Source organism: Aquarana catesbeiana, linkage group LG01 (genome assembly GCF_042186555.1).
Source record: "Aquarana catesbeiana isolate 2022-GZ linkage group LG01, ASM4218655v1, whole genome shotgun sequence".
In the NCBI taxonomy this organism is placed as follows: domain Eukaryota; kingdom Metazoa; phylum Chordata; class Amphibia; order Anura; family Ranidae; genus Aquarana; species Aquarana catesbeiana.
The window spans coordinates 601903748-601918211 of NC_133324.1; the positions used below are offsets into that span (position 1 = coordinate 601903748).

Genomic DNA, 14464 nt, shown 5'->3' on the forward strand with positions numbered 1-14464 from the left:
CTGCATTCACATCTGAGCGTGCATGCAAAAGCATGTGGCTTTGCATGCATTAATGGCATGCGTGAAAAGCGCACACCACACTTGTGGTGCTATTGATTGTTAATGGCACCCCAAATGTGAAGAGCAGGGGCGCGTTAAAACATGCAGTTAAATGTGTGAACCTCAATGCCCAAAAAGTTACATGAGCTTTGTTGGCGCGTTTGTTGTGTATAAAAACGTGCAAAAAAAAAAAACAAGTGTGCGGAAAACGCACATTCATAAGACACTAAGGGATTGATTTAATAAAAGCAAATAGACTGTGCACTTTGCAAAGTGCAGTTGCTCCACAGCTTAGTAAATAAAGTAAAGCTCCACTTTGCAAAGAATACCCAATCATGTGTAAGAACAAGAAAAATGGCAATTTTGCTTGCATATGATTGGATGAGGGAAGTCAGCAGAGCTTCTGCTCATTTACTAAGCTCTTGCAAAGTGCACAGTCTATTTGCCTTTAGTAAATCAACCCCTAGGTGTGTGCTTGTTTTGCAAAATCTTGTGCAGCTTTGCACAAAAACCAATCAGTATCCATTTTTTTTTTTTTTTGACAAAGCTAAATTGAACAAGTGGAGGTTAGAAGCTGATTGGCTACCTTGCATGGCTGCACCAGATTTTGCACTTTCCAGTTTCAGTAAATCAGCCCCATTGAGTCTTATGAAGGCCAAACTGAATTATGAGGTGTACTTTCCCACACCAAGGCCCTACTAGGTAGAGCATGTTGTAGTTTGAATATTTTAAAATAGTTAAAGCCGGTGGTGGCTGGTGGTATATTTTTTTTTCCTCCGGGTGGCAGCTTCACCCTGCGTCTCCTCCTTCCACTGCTTCACAGTGGTGCAGCTTCCCCTGCGTCTCCTCCGTTCTCCTCCTCAGTGGCCAATACAATTGCTTCTCCTCTCAGCAAATCGGGTCTCAGGACCCACTTCCTGAGCCGGGATTGGCCAGTAGGAGAATCAGGAAGACAATAGCGAATATTAATTCGCAATTGTGACACAATTGGGTGGGCTCCGCCCCGAGCCCTCCCTTTTTTGAAGCCAATTAGAGCCTCAGGCTCTAATCACGTGCTTCAAAAAAAAAAACTCCTTTGGAATCCATGCGTCCAGCACCCTGCATGTAAATTAGGGGCCGGGCGCAAGAATTAGGGGGGCGGCGCCCTTGCGCCCCGTATGGACGCTGGACAGGCTGTTGCTGGTTAGAGTGTATCTAAAACCATAACAATTTTTTTTGTTTTGAATACAATAGGGTTAGTACCACTGTTTGGTACTTTGTTAATTTTTTTTTTCACTCCTACTATTTGCTGTGGTGACAATATCAATGGGGCAGAAAGTAATTAGAAATCCAAAATTTTGATCTGTCACCAGAAGAGGAACAGAGAAAAAATATTCCAATGGGGCACTTGTTGAGGTGACCGCTGATAGGATTTCCTCTGAATTCCTGTTGTATCTCTGGGACAGGCAATGAAGGGAAATCTCCCGAATTAGACACAGCTAGCAAAAAAAAAAAAAAAAAACTTTAAAAAAAGTTAAATATACTGTGCTTTAACCACAGTCATTTTGAGTGACATAAGCCAGGCAAGTACCATATCATTCAGCTGGGCTCATTGACAAAGATGTTATTAAAAAAAGTAATTTCCCAGCTATTTCTGAGTGTCCAAATATGGTATTGTTAAAATAAATATGGTCTATGACCATGGGTGTCCGCAGGTAGGGGCAAGGGGGGTCAAGTGCCCCCCCCCTGGAATCGGGGATCAGATCGGCACTGTTAAATTCAGCACAGTGGCGTCGCTATGGGGGTGCGGGCAGCCCACCAGTCAGGTGACACCATCAAGGTGTTGTCAAGCCCCCCCATCAGTGTAGTGTGACTGCAGGCTCCTTTCCCTGCTCAGTCCAGCAGAGAACTCGCGGCAATGTGACAGGAGAAAGGTGAGCTGCGGTCTGTCAGAGGTTTCTCCCCGCTCGCCCCCCCTTTCTCCTGTCAGGGAGAAGAGACGGGGACTTTCGCTAGGTTCGCCGCCCAGCTTCCTGCCCACTCCGTTCCTTCCCCATTGGCCATAACTGAGGGCCAATCAAAGGAGACTAGGAGAAGAGAGCATCATGGGACATGTAGTCCCAAAGATTGGCGGCTCCATTTTCCACAGGGAGGAGGCTACAGCTCGATCAAGAGAGATTGAGAAACTGCAGCCTGGAAAAAAGCTGAGGGAGCAAGTGCTACAGGACAAAGAAAGAGGGGTGTGCTGGGTGGAAGCCAGAGAGAGTGCCACACTGCTCAGCGCCACCAGAGAGAACCACGCTACCCAGCGCCACCAGTGAGAGCCATGCTGCCCAGCGCCACCAGAGAGAGAGCCATGCTGCCCAGCACCACCAGAGAGAGAGCCATGCTGCTCAGCGCCACCAGAGAGACTGAGCCACTGCCAGGGTATAGACATTATACCAGAGTCACCCCCCGGGGAACCCAGAGTGAGCGATTGTCCAGCCGGAGGGATCACTGCTGTAATTTCGCTGGGTCTGGTAAGAGTGCCATTACCCATTACTTATCCTAGGGACTGTACTACATCTACAGTCTCTGAGCATAATGACATGGTTGAAAAGAGGCGGCGCATGGGTGACCCTAAAATGATGCCACCCCCTGAAAAAAGTTCTGCGGACATCCATGTCTATGACTGTAATAATGTCACGTGGAGTCCCGGGGGATCCATTGACAACAGTATATTTGCCCATGTCCAGTCAAGATTGTCCCTCACTTTCTAGTTGGGGTATGAATAGGCCTAAAACTGCACCGCTCCTCCTGAAGCCCTGCTGAGGAGGTTTTTTTTATTGTGCAGTCTATATCATGTTTTAAGCCTTAAAAGGAAAAAGTATATGTATTTAAAAACTCATAAGAAAAGCTGCTTTTTTAAGAACCTGATAAAAGGTATATTCAGCACAAACAAATAATTCCTAAAAACAAATAGCAGCTGGACACTTAAGGTCAATATTACAACACCCCAACAATCAATATAAAATACAATAGTACAGCGCTGGAAAATGAGGTAAATGAAAAAAGTTCATAGAAAACAGTTCATCGACATAGGACACAAAGACCCCTTTCACACTGTGCCCATGAAGGTATAAATCCTTACGATGTAGTCAGGTTTGCTATCCGACATGGATAGCATACCTGACAACATGGTGCAGATTTTGCACCATGTTGAGGATTTATGCCCTTATGGGCAAGTGCGTTTGACCTACCTGTTAACTCAGGGGTCTTATATTTGAGGTGAGTGGCTAATAGTATCAGAGGTGGAGGCTATGCACAGATTTTTTCAGAGTGCCTATCCTGATGCATATTTTTAAGAACCCAGCAAGGAATGTTGAACCATCATATACATCTCTCAGATCATTTTATTATTGCAAACCCAGTGTTATTTATTGAAATCTAATATAATTAAAATATGTTTAAAAATGTATCTTAATAACTGTTTCATTAAGCCCCCATTCACACTGAATGCAACTTTGAAATTGTGCTACTTCACTGAAAGTGGCATGATTTCAAAGTCGCAGGTCAGTGCAAGTTCAGAGTTGCGATTTGCCTGACATCTGTGCGACTTCATGCACAGATGTCTATGCAAGTCATACCTAAAATCATAAAAAAAAAGTGTAGTAATCTTTTCTTACAAACCGGTGCAGCACCACAAAGTTGGAGTTGCACCGATTTGAACAGTTCCATTGCCGACAATACGATGCAAGTTGTCATGCGATTTGGAACTGTCACACCAGTGTGAATGGGGGCTAATAGTCTGGTCAGGGTCACTCTCTATTTGGCACCTAAAAGAAAAACTAACGTAGAACTCCAATTTATAAATTTTCATGTGACTGGGCTAGGACAGAGCATTCTGACCCCCATCATTTATTTTGCTTGCTCTATGTATAACATGCAGACATCCCCATTTTTTTGTGGCTCTGGCTTTGTTTAAACTTCTAGTTGTGTGACGGTCACCATTAGACATCTCTTTATTATTCTGGTCAATGTCACACACACTGTAGTACCTCAAAATAAAGGGGAAATGTGATTAAATTTGATGTCTTCCTCGACCTGGCTTAACACGTTTGTGAGCATGAAATTGTTCAAACAAAGCCTCACACTTTTCACAGCATGAGTCGCTAGGTCTACTAGCACATGCAGTCCCTATGCAAGTGTGTGCCTCATGAGGGTGTTGAGCTGCACTGTTCCCAACTTTCACATGGAGCACTACGAGCATAAGAAGGAGAACTAAGTGGTCATCAGGGGCGTTGCTAAGTCTGAGCCCATAGAAGTGAAGTTAAGAAAGTCATACGCTTGGGCAGGCATACACATGTATATAATATACATGTGTGTGTGTGTATATATACAGATAGGCAGGTGTATATACAGAGAGGCTCGGTATACAGAGAGGCTGGTGTATATATAGAGAGGCTGGTGTATATACAGAGAGGCTGGGTATATACAGAGAGGCTGGGTATATACAGAGAGGCTGGTGTATATACAGAGAGGCTAGTGTATATACAGAGAGGCTGGTGTATATACTGTACAGAGAGACTGGTGTATATATTGTACGGAGAGGCTAGTGTATATACAGAGAGGCTGCTGTATTTACAGAGAGGCTGGTGTATATACAGAGAGGCTGGTGAATATACAGAGAGGCTGGTGTATATACAGAGAGACTGGTGTATATACAGAGAGGCTGGTGTATATACAGAGAGGTTGGTGTATATACAGAGAGGTTGGGTATACAGAGAGGCTGGTGTATATACAGAGAGAGGCTGGGGTATGTACAGAGAGGCCGGTGTATACAGAGATGCTGGTGTATATACAGAGAGGCTGGTTTATATACTGTAAAGAGAGGCTGCTGTATATACAGAGAGGCTGGTGTATATACTGTACAGAGAGGCTGGTGGAAATACCGTACGGAGAGGCCGGTGTATATACAGAGAGGTTGGTGTATATACTGTACAGAGAGGCTGGTGTATATAGTATATACAGAGAGGCTGGTGTATATACAGAGAGGCTAGTGTATATACAGAGAGGCTGGTGTATATACTGTACAGAGAGGCTGGTGTATATATTGTACAGAGAGGCTAGTGTATATACAGAGAGGCTGGTGTATATACTGTACAGAGAAGCTGGTGTATATACTGTACATAGAGGCTGGTGTATATGCAGAGAGGTCAGTGTATATACCGAGAGGCTGGTGTATATACTGTACAGACAGACTGGGTAGTACAGTTTCCCCCCTCCCCCATGGTCTGCACTCACCTGCTCAGGAGCTCTGTGTAAGAAAGTTCCTCTCAACTCTATGATATGGGAAGAGCAAGGGAGAAGACTAAGCCCGGGTTCACACCTATGCGAATTAGATGCGGCTTACACCGCATCTAATTCGCAGGACATTTTAAAATACATTCATATGAATGTATCTGGTTCACATATGTGCGTTGCATTCGCACTGCGCATTGCACAAAAAACGTGTGCGTTTTTTGGGCATTGCGGTGCGAACTACAAGCCTATTATCTCCTATGGGAACGCATCTGATTCGCAGATGCATTGCGTTCTGAACAAGGATTTTCTCTTTCTCCTCACTACACCTCCCCCTCTCCCCCCCCCTCCCTCCCCCTCTCCCTGCACTCTAATCCTGAGCCAAAACGCAATGAATCCGTTGAACAGGAGATTGTTATCTCCCCAGTGAAACCTGAGCTTCAATTCGCACCGCACATGTGTGAAACCAGGCTCACTCTCACACACACTGATCTCCTGGCTATGGCTGTCAGTGAAGCACAGAGTGAAGACTCAGTGAGAGTGCCGCGGCTGAGTGGGACAGCGCTGTGTCAGGCAGCCCGGGACAATTTCACGGTAGGGCTGGCCCTGGACTTGGAGCTATGGGCCTCAGATTCTGGGCTCCAGCCTCAATAGCCACCCCCAAGTGACGCCATTGGTGGTCATATGACCGCAATTTTAGCGTTGAAAAAAGGGTACTTGCAGTGCATCCGGAAAGTATTCACAGAGCTTCACTTTTTCCACATTTTGTTACAGCCTTATTCCAAAATGGATTAAATTCATTATTTTCCTCTTTATTTTTTGCTTGTTGAAACACCTTTGGAACCAATTACAGCCTCAAGTCTTTTTAAATATGATACTACAAGCTTGGCACACCTATTTTTGGGCAGTTTCTCCCATTCTTCTTTGCAGGACCTCTCAAGCTTCATCGGGTTGGATGGGGAACATCGGTACACAGCCATCTTCAAATCTCTCCAGATGTTCAATTGGATTCAAGCCTGGGCTCTGGCTGAGCCACTCAAGGACATTCACAGAGTTGTCCCGTAGCCACTTCTTTGTTATCTTGGCTGTGTGCTTAGGGTCGTTGTCCTGTTGAAAGATGAACCTTCGCCTCAGTCTGAGGTCCAGAGCACTCTGGAGCAGGTTTTAATCAAGGATGTTTCTGTACATTGCTGCAGTCATCTTTCCCTCAATCCTGACTAGTCTCTCAGTTTCTGCTGATGAAAAACATCCCCACAGCATGATGCTCCCACCACCATGCTTCACTGTAGGGATGGTAGGGATGGTATTGGCCAGGTGATGAGCAGTGCCTGGCTTCCTCCAGACATGACACTTGCCATTCAGGCCAAAGAGTTAATTCTTTGTTTCATCAGATCAGAGAATTTTGTTTCTTATGGTCTGAGAGTCCTTCGGGTGACTTTTGGCAAACTCCAGGCGGGCTGTCATGTGCCTTTTACTGAGGAGTAGCTTCCATCTGCCAATTCTACACTACAGGCCTGATCGTGGTTTGCTGCAGAGATGGTTGTTCTTCTGGAAGGTTCTCCTCTCTCCACAGAGAAATGCTGGAGCTCTTTCTGAGTGCTCATCGGGTTCTTGGTCACCTCCTTGACCAAGGTCTTTCTCCCTTGTTAAATTTGGCTAGGCAGGCCTGCTCTAGGAAGAGTCCTGGCGGTTCCAAACGTCTTCTATTTACGGATGATGGTGGCCACTGTGCTCATTGGGACTTTCAATGCTGCACAAATGTTTCTGTATCCTTCTCCAGATCTGTGCCTTGATACAATCCTGTCTCAGAGGTCTACAGACAATTCTGTGAACTTCATGGCTTGGTTTATGCTCTGACATGCACTGTTAACTGTGGGACCTTATTTAATCACTTCAATACAGGGCACTTTTACCCCCTTCCTGCCCAGCCCAATTTTCAGCTTTCAGCACTATGACACTTTGAATGACATGCAACACTACCCATATGAAATATTTTTAGCTTTTTTTTCTCCACAAATAGAGCTTTCTTTTGGTGGTATTTGATGACCACTGGCTTGTTTATTTTTTGCGCTACAAATAAAAAAAGACCGAAAATTTGGGAAAAAAACGTTTTTCTTTTGTTTCTGTTATAAAATTTTGTAAATAAGTACGTTTTCTCCTTCACTGAGGGGCACTGATAAGGCGGCACAGATGAGGGGGCACTGATGGGCACTGATGAGGAGGCACTAATATGCAGCACTGATGGGCACTGATAGGTGGCACTGATATTCAGCAGTGATGGGCACTGATAGGCACTGATGGGCAGCAATGATGGGCACTGATGGGGCAGCACTGATAGATGGCACTGATAGACAGCACTGATGAGGAGCCAATGACAGGCATCACTGATGGGCACTGACTGGCATTACTAATGGGCACTGATTGGCATCCTTTATGGGCACTGATTGGCTTATGATGTGGGTACAGGTGGGCAACACTGGTGGGGTACTGATGGGCATAACTGGGGGCACTGGTGGGCATTGCTGATGGGTCTGCACTGATAATCAATGCGCTGATTATCAGAGGCTCTTTACCTAGATCTGAGAAGCGGTGTGTGGGAACAACACACTGCGCCAACGATCGCCACGCAGCGCGTCCCTGGATGCTCGCACAAGTGGCTTATTCTGCTGGATGTCATATGATGCCCAGTCAGGATAATGCAACCACTTTCCGGCCGTCATTCTGCTATATGGCGGGCGTGAAGTGGATAGACAGGTGTGTGCCTTTCCAAATCATGTCCAATCAACTGAATTTACCACAGGTGGACTCCAATCAAGTTATTGAAACATCTCAAGAATGATGCATGGAAACAGGATGCATATGAGCTCAATTTTGAGTGTCATAGCAAAGGCGGTGAATACTTATGTTCATGTGACTTTTTTTGTTTTTTATTTTTAATAAATTTGCAAAGATGTCAAACAAGCTTCTTTCCCATTGTCAATATGGGATATTGTTTGTAGAATTTTGAGGAAAATAATTAATTTAATCCATTTTGAAATAAGGCTATAACATGCGGAAGGCACTGTGAATACTTTCTGGATGCACTGTATCAGTAAATATTGCAATTGCAGCAGAAGTACCATGTTAAAATGGCCAGCATCTATTGTTAAAAAAAAAAAGATTTTACATATGAAGAAATGTAAAGTTGATAAACAGTGATATTGGCACAGAAGAAGCTATAGCAGCTATAGAGTTTAGACTCTGAAAAAATAGAAGTAATATAGAAGGAAAATATACAATATATATATATATATACAATAATTGCCTATGGCAGGTTGATAAATATTACATTAAGCCATTGGGCATGTACTGTAGATATATTGTACGCTGTAACCATTTGAGAAAAATGTTTTTATAACAGTTTAGTTTGATATCCAGTAATTGTTTCTAGCACATATCATGTGTCCTAGATGTTCATTAATATTGCTAGTAATTAATAAAGTGTTGAAATAAATAAAAGTTGCATACATTTTATCTTATGCTACATAAAAGCATACTTTAAAAATTTAGCAACTGTATTTGGTAATGTGAAACACAGTAACATAAATGTCTGCTTTATATACTATGAAACTTTGCAAGCAGCCTAACATAGATAAGCTTACCTGCTGAAGCCGCACTTTCTATGTTATAAGGCTACAGTGCCTTGAAAAAGTATACCTCTTGAAATTTTTTTGTCATGTTACAGTCAAGAACGTAAATGTAATTTATTGGGATTTTATGTGATAGACTAACACAAAGTGGTACATAATTGTGAAATGGAAGGAAATGATAAATGGTTTTCCAAATTTTTTACAAATAAATATGTGAAAAGTGTGGCGTGCATTTGTATTCAGCCTCCTTTACTCTGATACCCCTAACTAAAATCTAGTGGAACCAATTGCCTTCAGAAGTCACCTAATTAGTAAATAGAGTCCACCTGTATGTAATTTATTCTCAGTATAAATACAGCTGTTCTGTTAAGCCCTCAGAGTTTGTTAGAGAACCTTAGTGTACAAACAACATCATGAAGGCCAAGGAACACACTAGACAGGTCAGGGTTAAAGTTGTGGAGAAGTTTAAAGCAGGGTTAGGTTTAAAAAAAATATCCCAAGCTTTGAACATCTCACGGAGCACTGTTCAATCCATCTTCCGAAAATGGAAAGAGTATGGCACAACTGCAAACCTATCAAGACATGTCTGTCCACCTAAACTGACAGGCCGGGCAAGGAGAGCATTAATCAGAGAAGCAGCAAAGAGGCCCATGGTAACTCTGGAAGAGCTGCAGAGATCCACAGCTCAGGTGGGAGAATCTGTCCACAAGACAACCATTAGTTGTGCACTCCACAAATCTGGCCTTTATCGAAGAGTGGCAAGAAAAAAGCCTTTGTTGAAAAAAAGCCATAAGAAGTCCCGTTTGCAGTTTGTGAGAAGTTATGTGGGGATACAGCAAACATGTGGAAGAAGGTGCTCTGGTCAGATGAGACCAAAATTGAACTTTTTGACCTAAAAGCAAAAGCTATGTGTGGTGGAAAATTAAACACTGCACATCACCCTGAACGCACCATCCCTACCGTGAAACGTGGTGGTGGAAGCATTATGTTGTGGGGATGCTTTTCTTCAGCATGCACAAGGAAGCTGGTCAGAGTTGATGGGAAGAGTTATGGAGCCATATACAGGGCAATCTTAGAAGAAAACCTGTAATGCCCCGTACACACGGTCGGATTTTCCGACGGAAAATGTGTGATAGGACCTTGTTGTCGGAAATTCCGACCGTGTGTAGGCTCCATCACACATTTTCCATTGGATTTTGCGACACACAAAGTTTGAGAGCAGGATATAAAATTTTCCGACAACAAAATCCGTTGTCGGAAATTCCGAACGTGTGTACACAAATCCGACGGACAAAGTGCCACACATGCTCAGAATAAATAAAGAGATGAAAGCTATTGGCCACTGCCCCGTTTATAGTCCCGACGTACGTGTTTTACGTCACCACGTTCAGAACGATCGGATTTCCGACAACTTTGTGTGACCGTGTGTATGCAAGACAAGTTTGAGCCAATATCCGTCGGAAAAAATCCTAGGATTTTGTTGTCGGAATGTCCGAACAAAGTCCGACAGTGTGTACGGGGCATTAGAGTCTGCAAAAGACTTGAGACTGGGGCGGAGGTTCACTTTCCAGCAGGACAATGACCCTAAACATGCAGCCAAAGCTACAATGTAATTGTTTAGATCAAAGCATATTCATGTGTTAGAATGGCCCAAAGTCTATTGGACCTAAATCCAATTGAGAATTTCTGGCAAGACTTGAAAATTGCTGTTCACAGACACTCCTTCATCCAATCTGACAGAGCTTGAGCTATTTTGCAAAGAAGAATAGGCAAAAATGTCACTGTCTAGATGTGCAAAGCTGGTAGAGACATATCCAAAAAGACTTGCAGCTGTAATTGCAGTGATAGGTGGTTCTACAAAAGTAAAGACTCAGGGGGCTCAATTCAAATAAACGCCAAATTTTTCACATATTTATATGTAAAAAAAATTGAAAACCATTTATCATTTTCCTTTCACTTCACAATTATGTGTGACTTTGTGTTGGTCTATCACATAAAATCCAAATAAAATACATTTACGTTTTTGGTTGTAACATGACAAAATGCGGACCATTTCAAGGGGTATGAATACTTTTTCAAGGCACTGCATATTGTCTGACATTTACAGCTAGGACACGTTCCCTGGATAACAAACATTCATCCTTTCCCCACCTACTAATTTAAAAATTGTCATTGCTCTGCTTTGAATTGTACCTGTTACCAGAAGCTGTTTACCTCTACCCTTTCCACCTTCTCTTCCTTCCCTAACTTTGTACAGGAAATTCCTCTCTCATTTTCGTCCTACATCCTCTACTAGGGCGGGTATCCTTTTATATCCCACCAAGGTTTCCAAATCTCGTCATATTTCTTTATGCCACCTTGTCCAACATATACCGACTTTTCCTTCAAAATTGTCTCATTCATGTCGCGTTCCCATCCTCTACTGGATGGTGGTAGAACCGATTGCCATCTCTGAGCTATTAGTTTCCTTGCCTGAGATAAGCATCCAAGAATTGCGACTTGAATACTTCCAGAGTTTCCCTCTCCCTCTACCAAGCCCAGAACACATAACTTAACATCCAGATTTGGGGGCCCCCCAAATACCTGTCCTATAATTCCCAGGACCTGCCTCCAGTAGCAAAAATAGCTCCGGGCACCTCCAGAACATGTGGATTAAATCACCTTCTATTTCCCCACACCTGGGGCAGCTGGCATCTAATCTGCGGCCAAACAAAAAAAGTTTTTGCGGGGTATAATAAGCTCTATATAACAAAAACAAATGTGACATCCTCTGGGAGGGGGAGAGCGAGACCAACAGGGCGAGTTCCAGGATTCTATTCCACTGTGCTTCAGTTATAATTCCCATGTCTTGTTCCCATCTCATCCTACATGGTGGGGCTTCTATCCCCTCCAGGCTCCCCTTGTATATATGTGGGTATACGCTCAATATTAGGCCTTTTAACATTTTTGCGTTGATAACTTTCTGGAGCAGAGGGATCTTGCTTCATTCCAGTGTCCTCTCTATAAACTGTTCTCCTAGGGCATGCCTAATCTGTAAATACCTAAAGAAAGACTTATTCGGTATTGCATATTGTTCTCTCAATTCCTGGAAATACTTCAGAGTACCGTCTTTATATAGCTGATTAATGAATTTTATTCCACACCTTTCCCATTCCTTTATTGCCCCCATCTTCTGGACTTCCCCCAAGTTTCTATTCTCCCACAGGGGGGGATACTCTGTGAATCCTCTATACCCCAGCAATGTCTTCACTGTGTCCCATAATCTAACCATCAATCTTAAAGTAGGAAACCCAGAGGGGAAGGAGCCCGCCTCCACGGCTTCCACCATTGATCTATGCAGGGTGTTCTGTAACAGCATTTCCCTCCTCAAATATCCCCCATCCAGCCTACTGCACTATCCCATATACTGAAGCTGTGAGGCTAGGAAGTAACTCCAAGGGTGTGGAAGTGCTACTCCTTCTTTCTGTCTTTGTAATTGTAAAGTGCACAAATTAATTCTTGCCGGGCCACCCTTCCAGACTAGTTCTCTAAAAATAGTGTCTATCTTTTGAAAGCACTTTTTATACACTCACACTGGGGAGTTATGCAGTGCATACAGAAGCTGCGGCATCCATAGCATTTTAATAAGATTACATCGTCCCGCTACAGATAGTGGGAGCCGTTTCCATATTTTTATTTTTCCCCTAAATTTAGCTAGGAGCGGGGCAATGTTATCCATAATATATTGTTTAGGGTCTCATAATTTTAGATTTTTTAAATTATAGTTGCCTTTTCTTACAAAAAAAGGCTAAGAAAACTATTCTTTCAGCATTTGTTCTCAGTTCTCAGCAAGGTTTTCAGTTTTACTTACTGTATATCTGAAAATTAACTTATATTAACTTAAAATGCATTGTTTCTTATGCTTTGTTTAATTTATTGCTTTTATCCTTAAAATTCTGCTTATAACAGTGCAAATTAAATCTGAACATTATTCCAATTAAATCTTTTGTACCATGCAGCTAGGCAATGATGTTCGAAGTGATGTGGAGGACAGTGATGATAGTGGACAAGGATTCAAAAAGTCTTCAGAAGTAGAGAAAAAGAGGGCTCACCGGCGCAGCAACAACAATTGTGTGTCCCGCAAAGCTACAGGAAACGGAGTGATTAGTAACAGCCACTGAAAGACCATTTAAGTTACAGCTACTTATGGACTGTACTACCTAATGCTTTTGTGATCTTTGCTACTTTAGTTGTGTTGAATATAGTGGTCATGCACTCTGGCAGTTAGTTGCCAACTTACACCAAATCCTGTAGCCCTATTACTAATTTAAAAATCTGATTGTACGGCTTCGTCAAACTTTAGTAGCTCTTCATCAAAATCTTTACTAAATCATTGTGGTAATCAATTAGAGTTTTTATTACTGCCTTGTTTTGGGTCTTTAGCATAAGTGGGATAAAGGCTACATTGTAAAGGTTCAGTCCACCCAAATATCAGCCTGCTGGTAGATGCCTGAATGATGAATTACCCTTTAGCTTCTATTTTTAACAGGGGCACCAGAGAAAAATTGTGGTAGCTGTTGTCTCAGCTGTGCCAAGTTCATAGGAACATCTAATGGCTATAGTACTTGAGCCTTTTGGAAAAGGAAGATCAGAACCTGGAACATTAGATGGTAATTTTCCATTTAAAAGAAGGTAGTGAATGTTTAGGCAACTAGCAGTGACCGAAAAAAAAAAAACTGAAATACGAGTAGATGGACTGACCCTTAAAGCGGAGTTCCGCCGAAAAAAAATTGATAAAAGTCAGCAGCTACAAATACTGCAGCTGCCGACTTTAAATATTAGGACGCTTACCTGTCCAGGGCGCCCGTGATGTCCTCACCCGAAGCCGATCTGTTCCCTACTGCGCATTCGCGAGTCACGCTGCACGATCTCACTGGTCCATGCTGTCTTCTGGGACCTGTGTGTCATCCAGAAGACAGCAGGGGGGGGGGGGGAGGCCAGACATTGTGTAGATAGTTGTGGATACTGCAACGATCTATGCCTGGAATTGGGAGCAAATACCTGGATTATACAGGTATCTGCTCCCCCCTTCCCCCTGAAAGGTGACAACGGAGGGAGGGGGGGGAATCCAAAAAGTGGAAGTTCCATTTTTGGGTGGAACTCGCTTTAAGTGGTTACCTTTTCTTGAATGATGCCTTATTGGTTTCTTTTAAATGATACCATTTTTTTTAATAACCAAATTCAGCAAACCAGCTTCAAAATAATTTATGAGCAGTTATATGTAAGGTTAATAAAAAGATAAATGGGGATTGGAACCTTTTTGAATTGTTTTAACTCAGAATAAATGTATACTTTTTTATTATTGATGGTAGAAATATAACATTAATGAACTAAATAAGTAATAAAGTCTAAATGTTAAAGTTGATTTATGAATGTTGATACTTATTTCTTATTATCATCAATACAAAGGCCACTCCAGAAAGCAAACTCCAGAATCTTGGCAATGGTTTCATATCAGAGTGAAAGGGAAGCTGAAAGACAATGGAACAATTAACAGA

At 42.7% G+C, this 14464-nt stretch overlaps 1 protein-coding gene across 3 annotated transcripts in view; it reads left to right on the forward strand.

The window, feature by feature from the left end:
- The window catches only part of LOC141107806 (ceramide synthase 4-like), a 229100-nt gene extending 214769 nt beyond the window's left edge, over nucleotides 1-14331 (forward strand). For all 3 annotated transcript variants that reach the window (XM_073598809.1, XM_073598799.1, XM_073598790.1), the window contains one exon: nucleotides 12926-14331. In XM_073598809.1, the coding sequence (XP_073454910.1) occupies nucleotides 12926-13087 (162 nt within the window). In that variant the 3' untranslated portion in view covers nucleotides 13088-14331. The remainder of the gene's footprint in view (nucleotides 1-12925) is intronic.
- The last annotated feature ends 133 nt before the right edge of the window (nucleotides 14332-14464 follow it).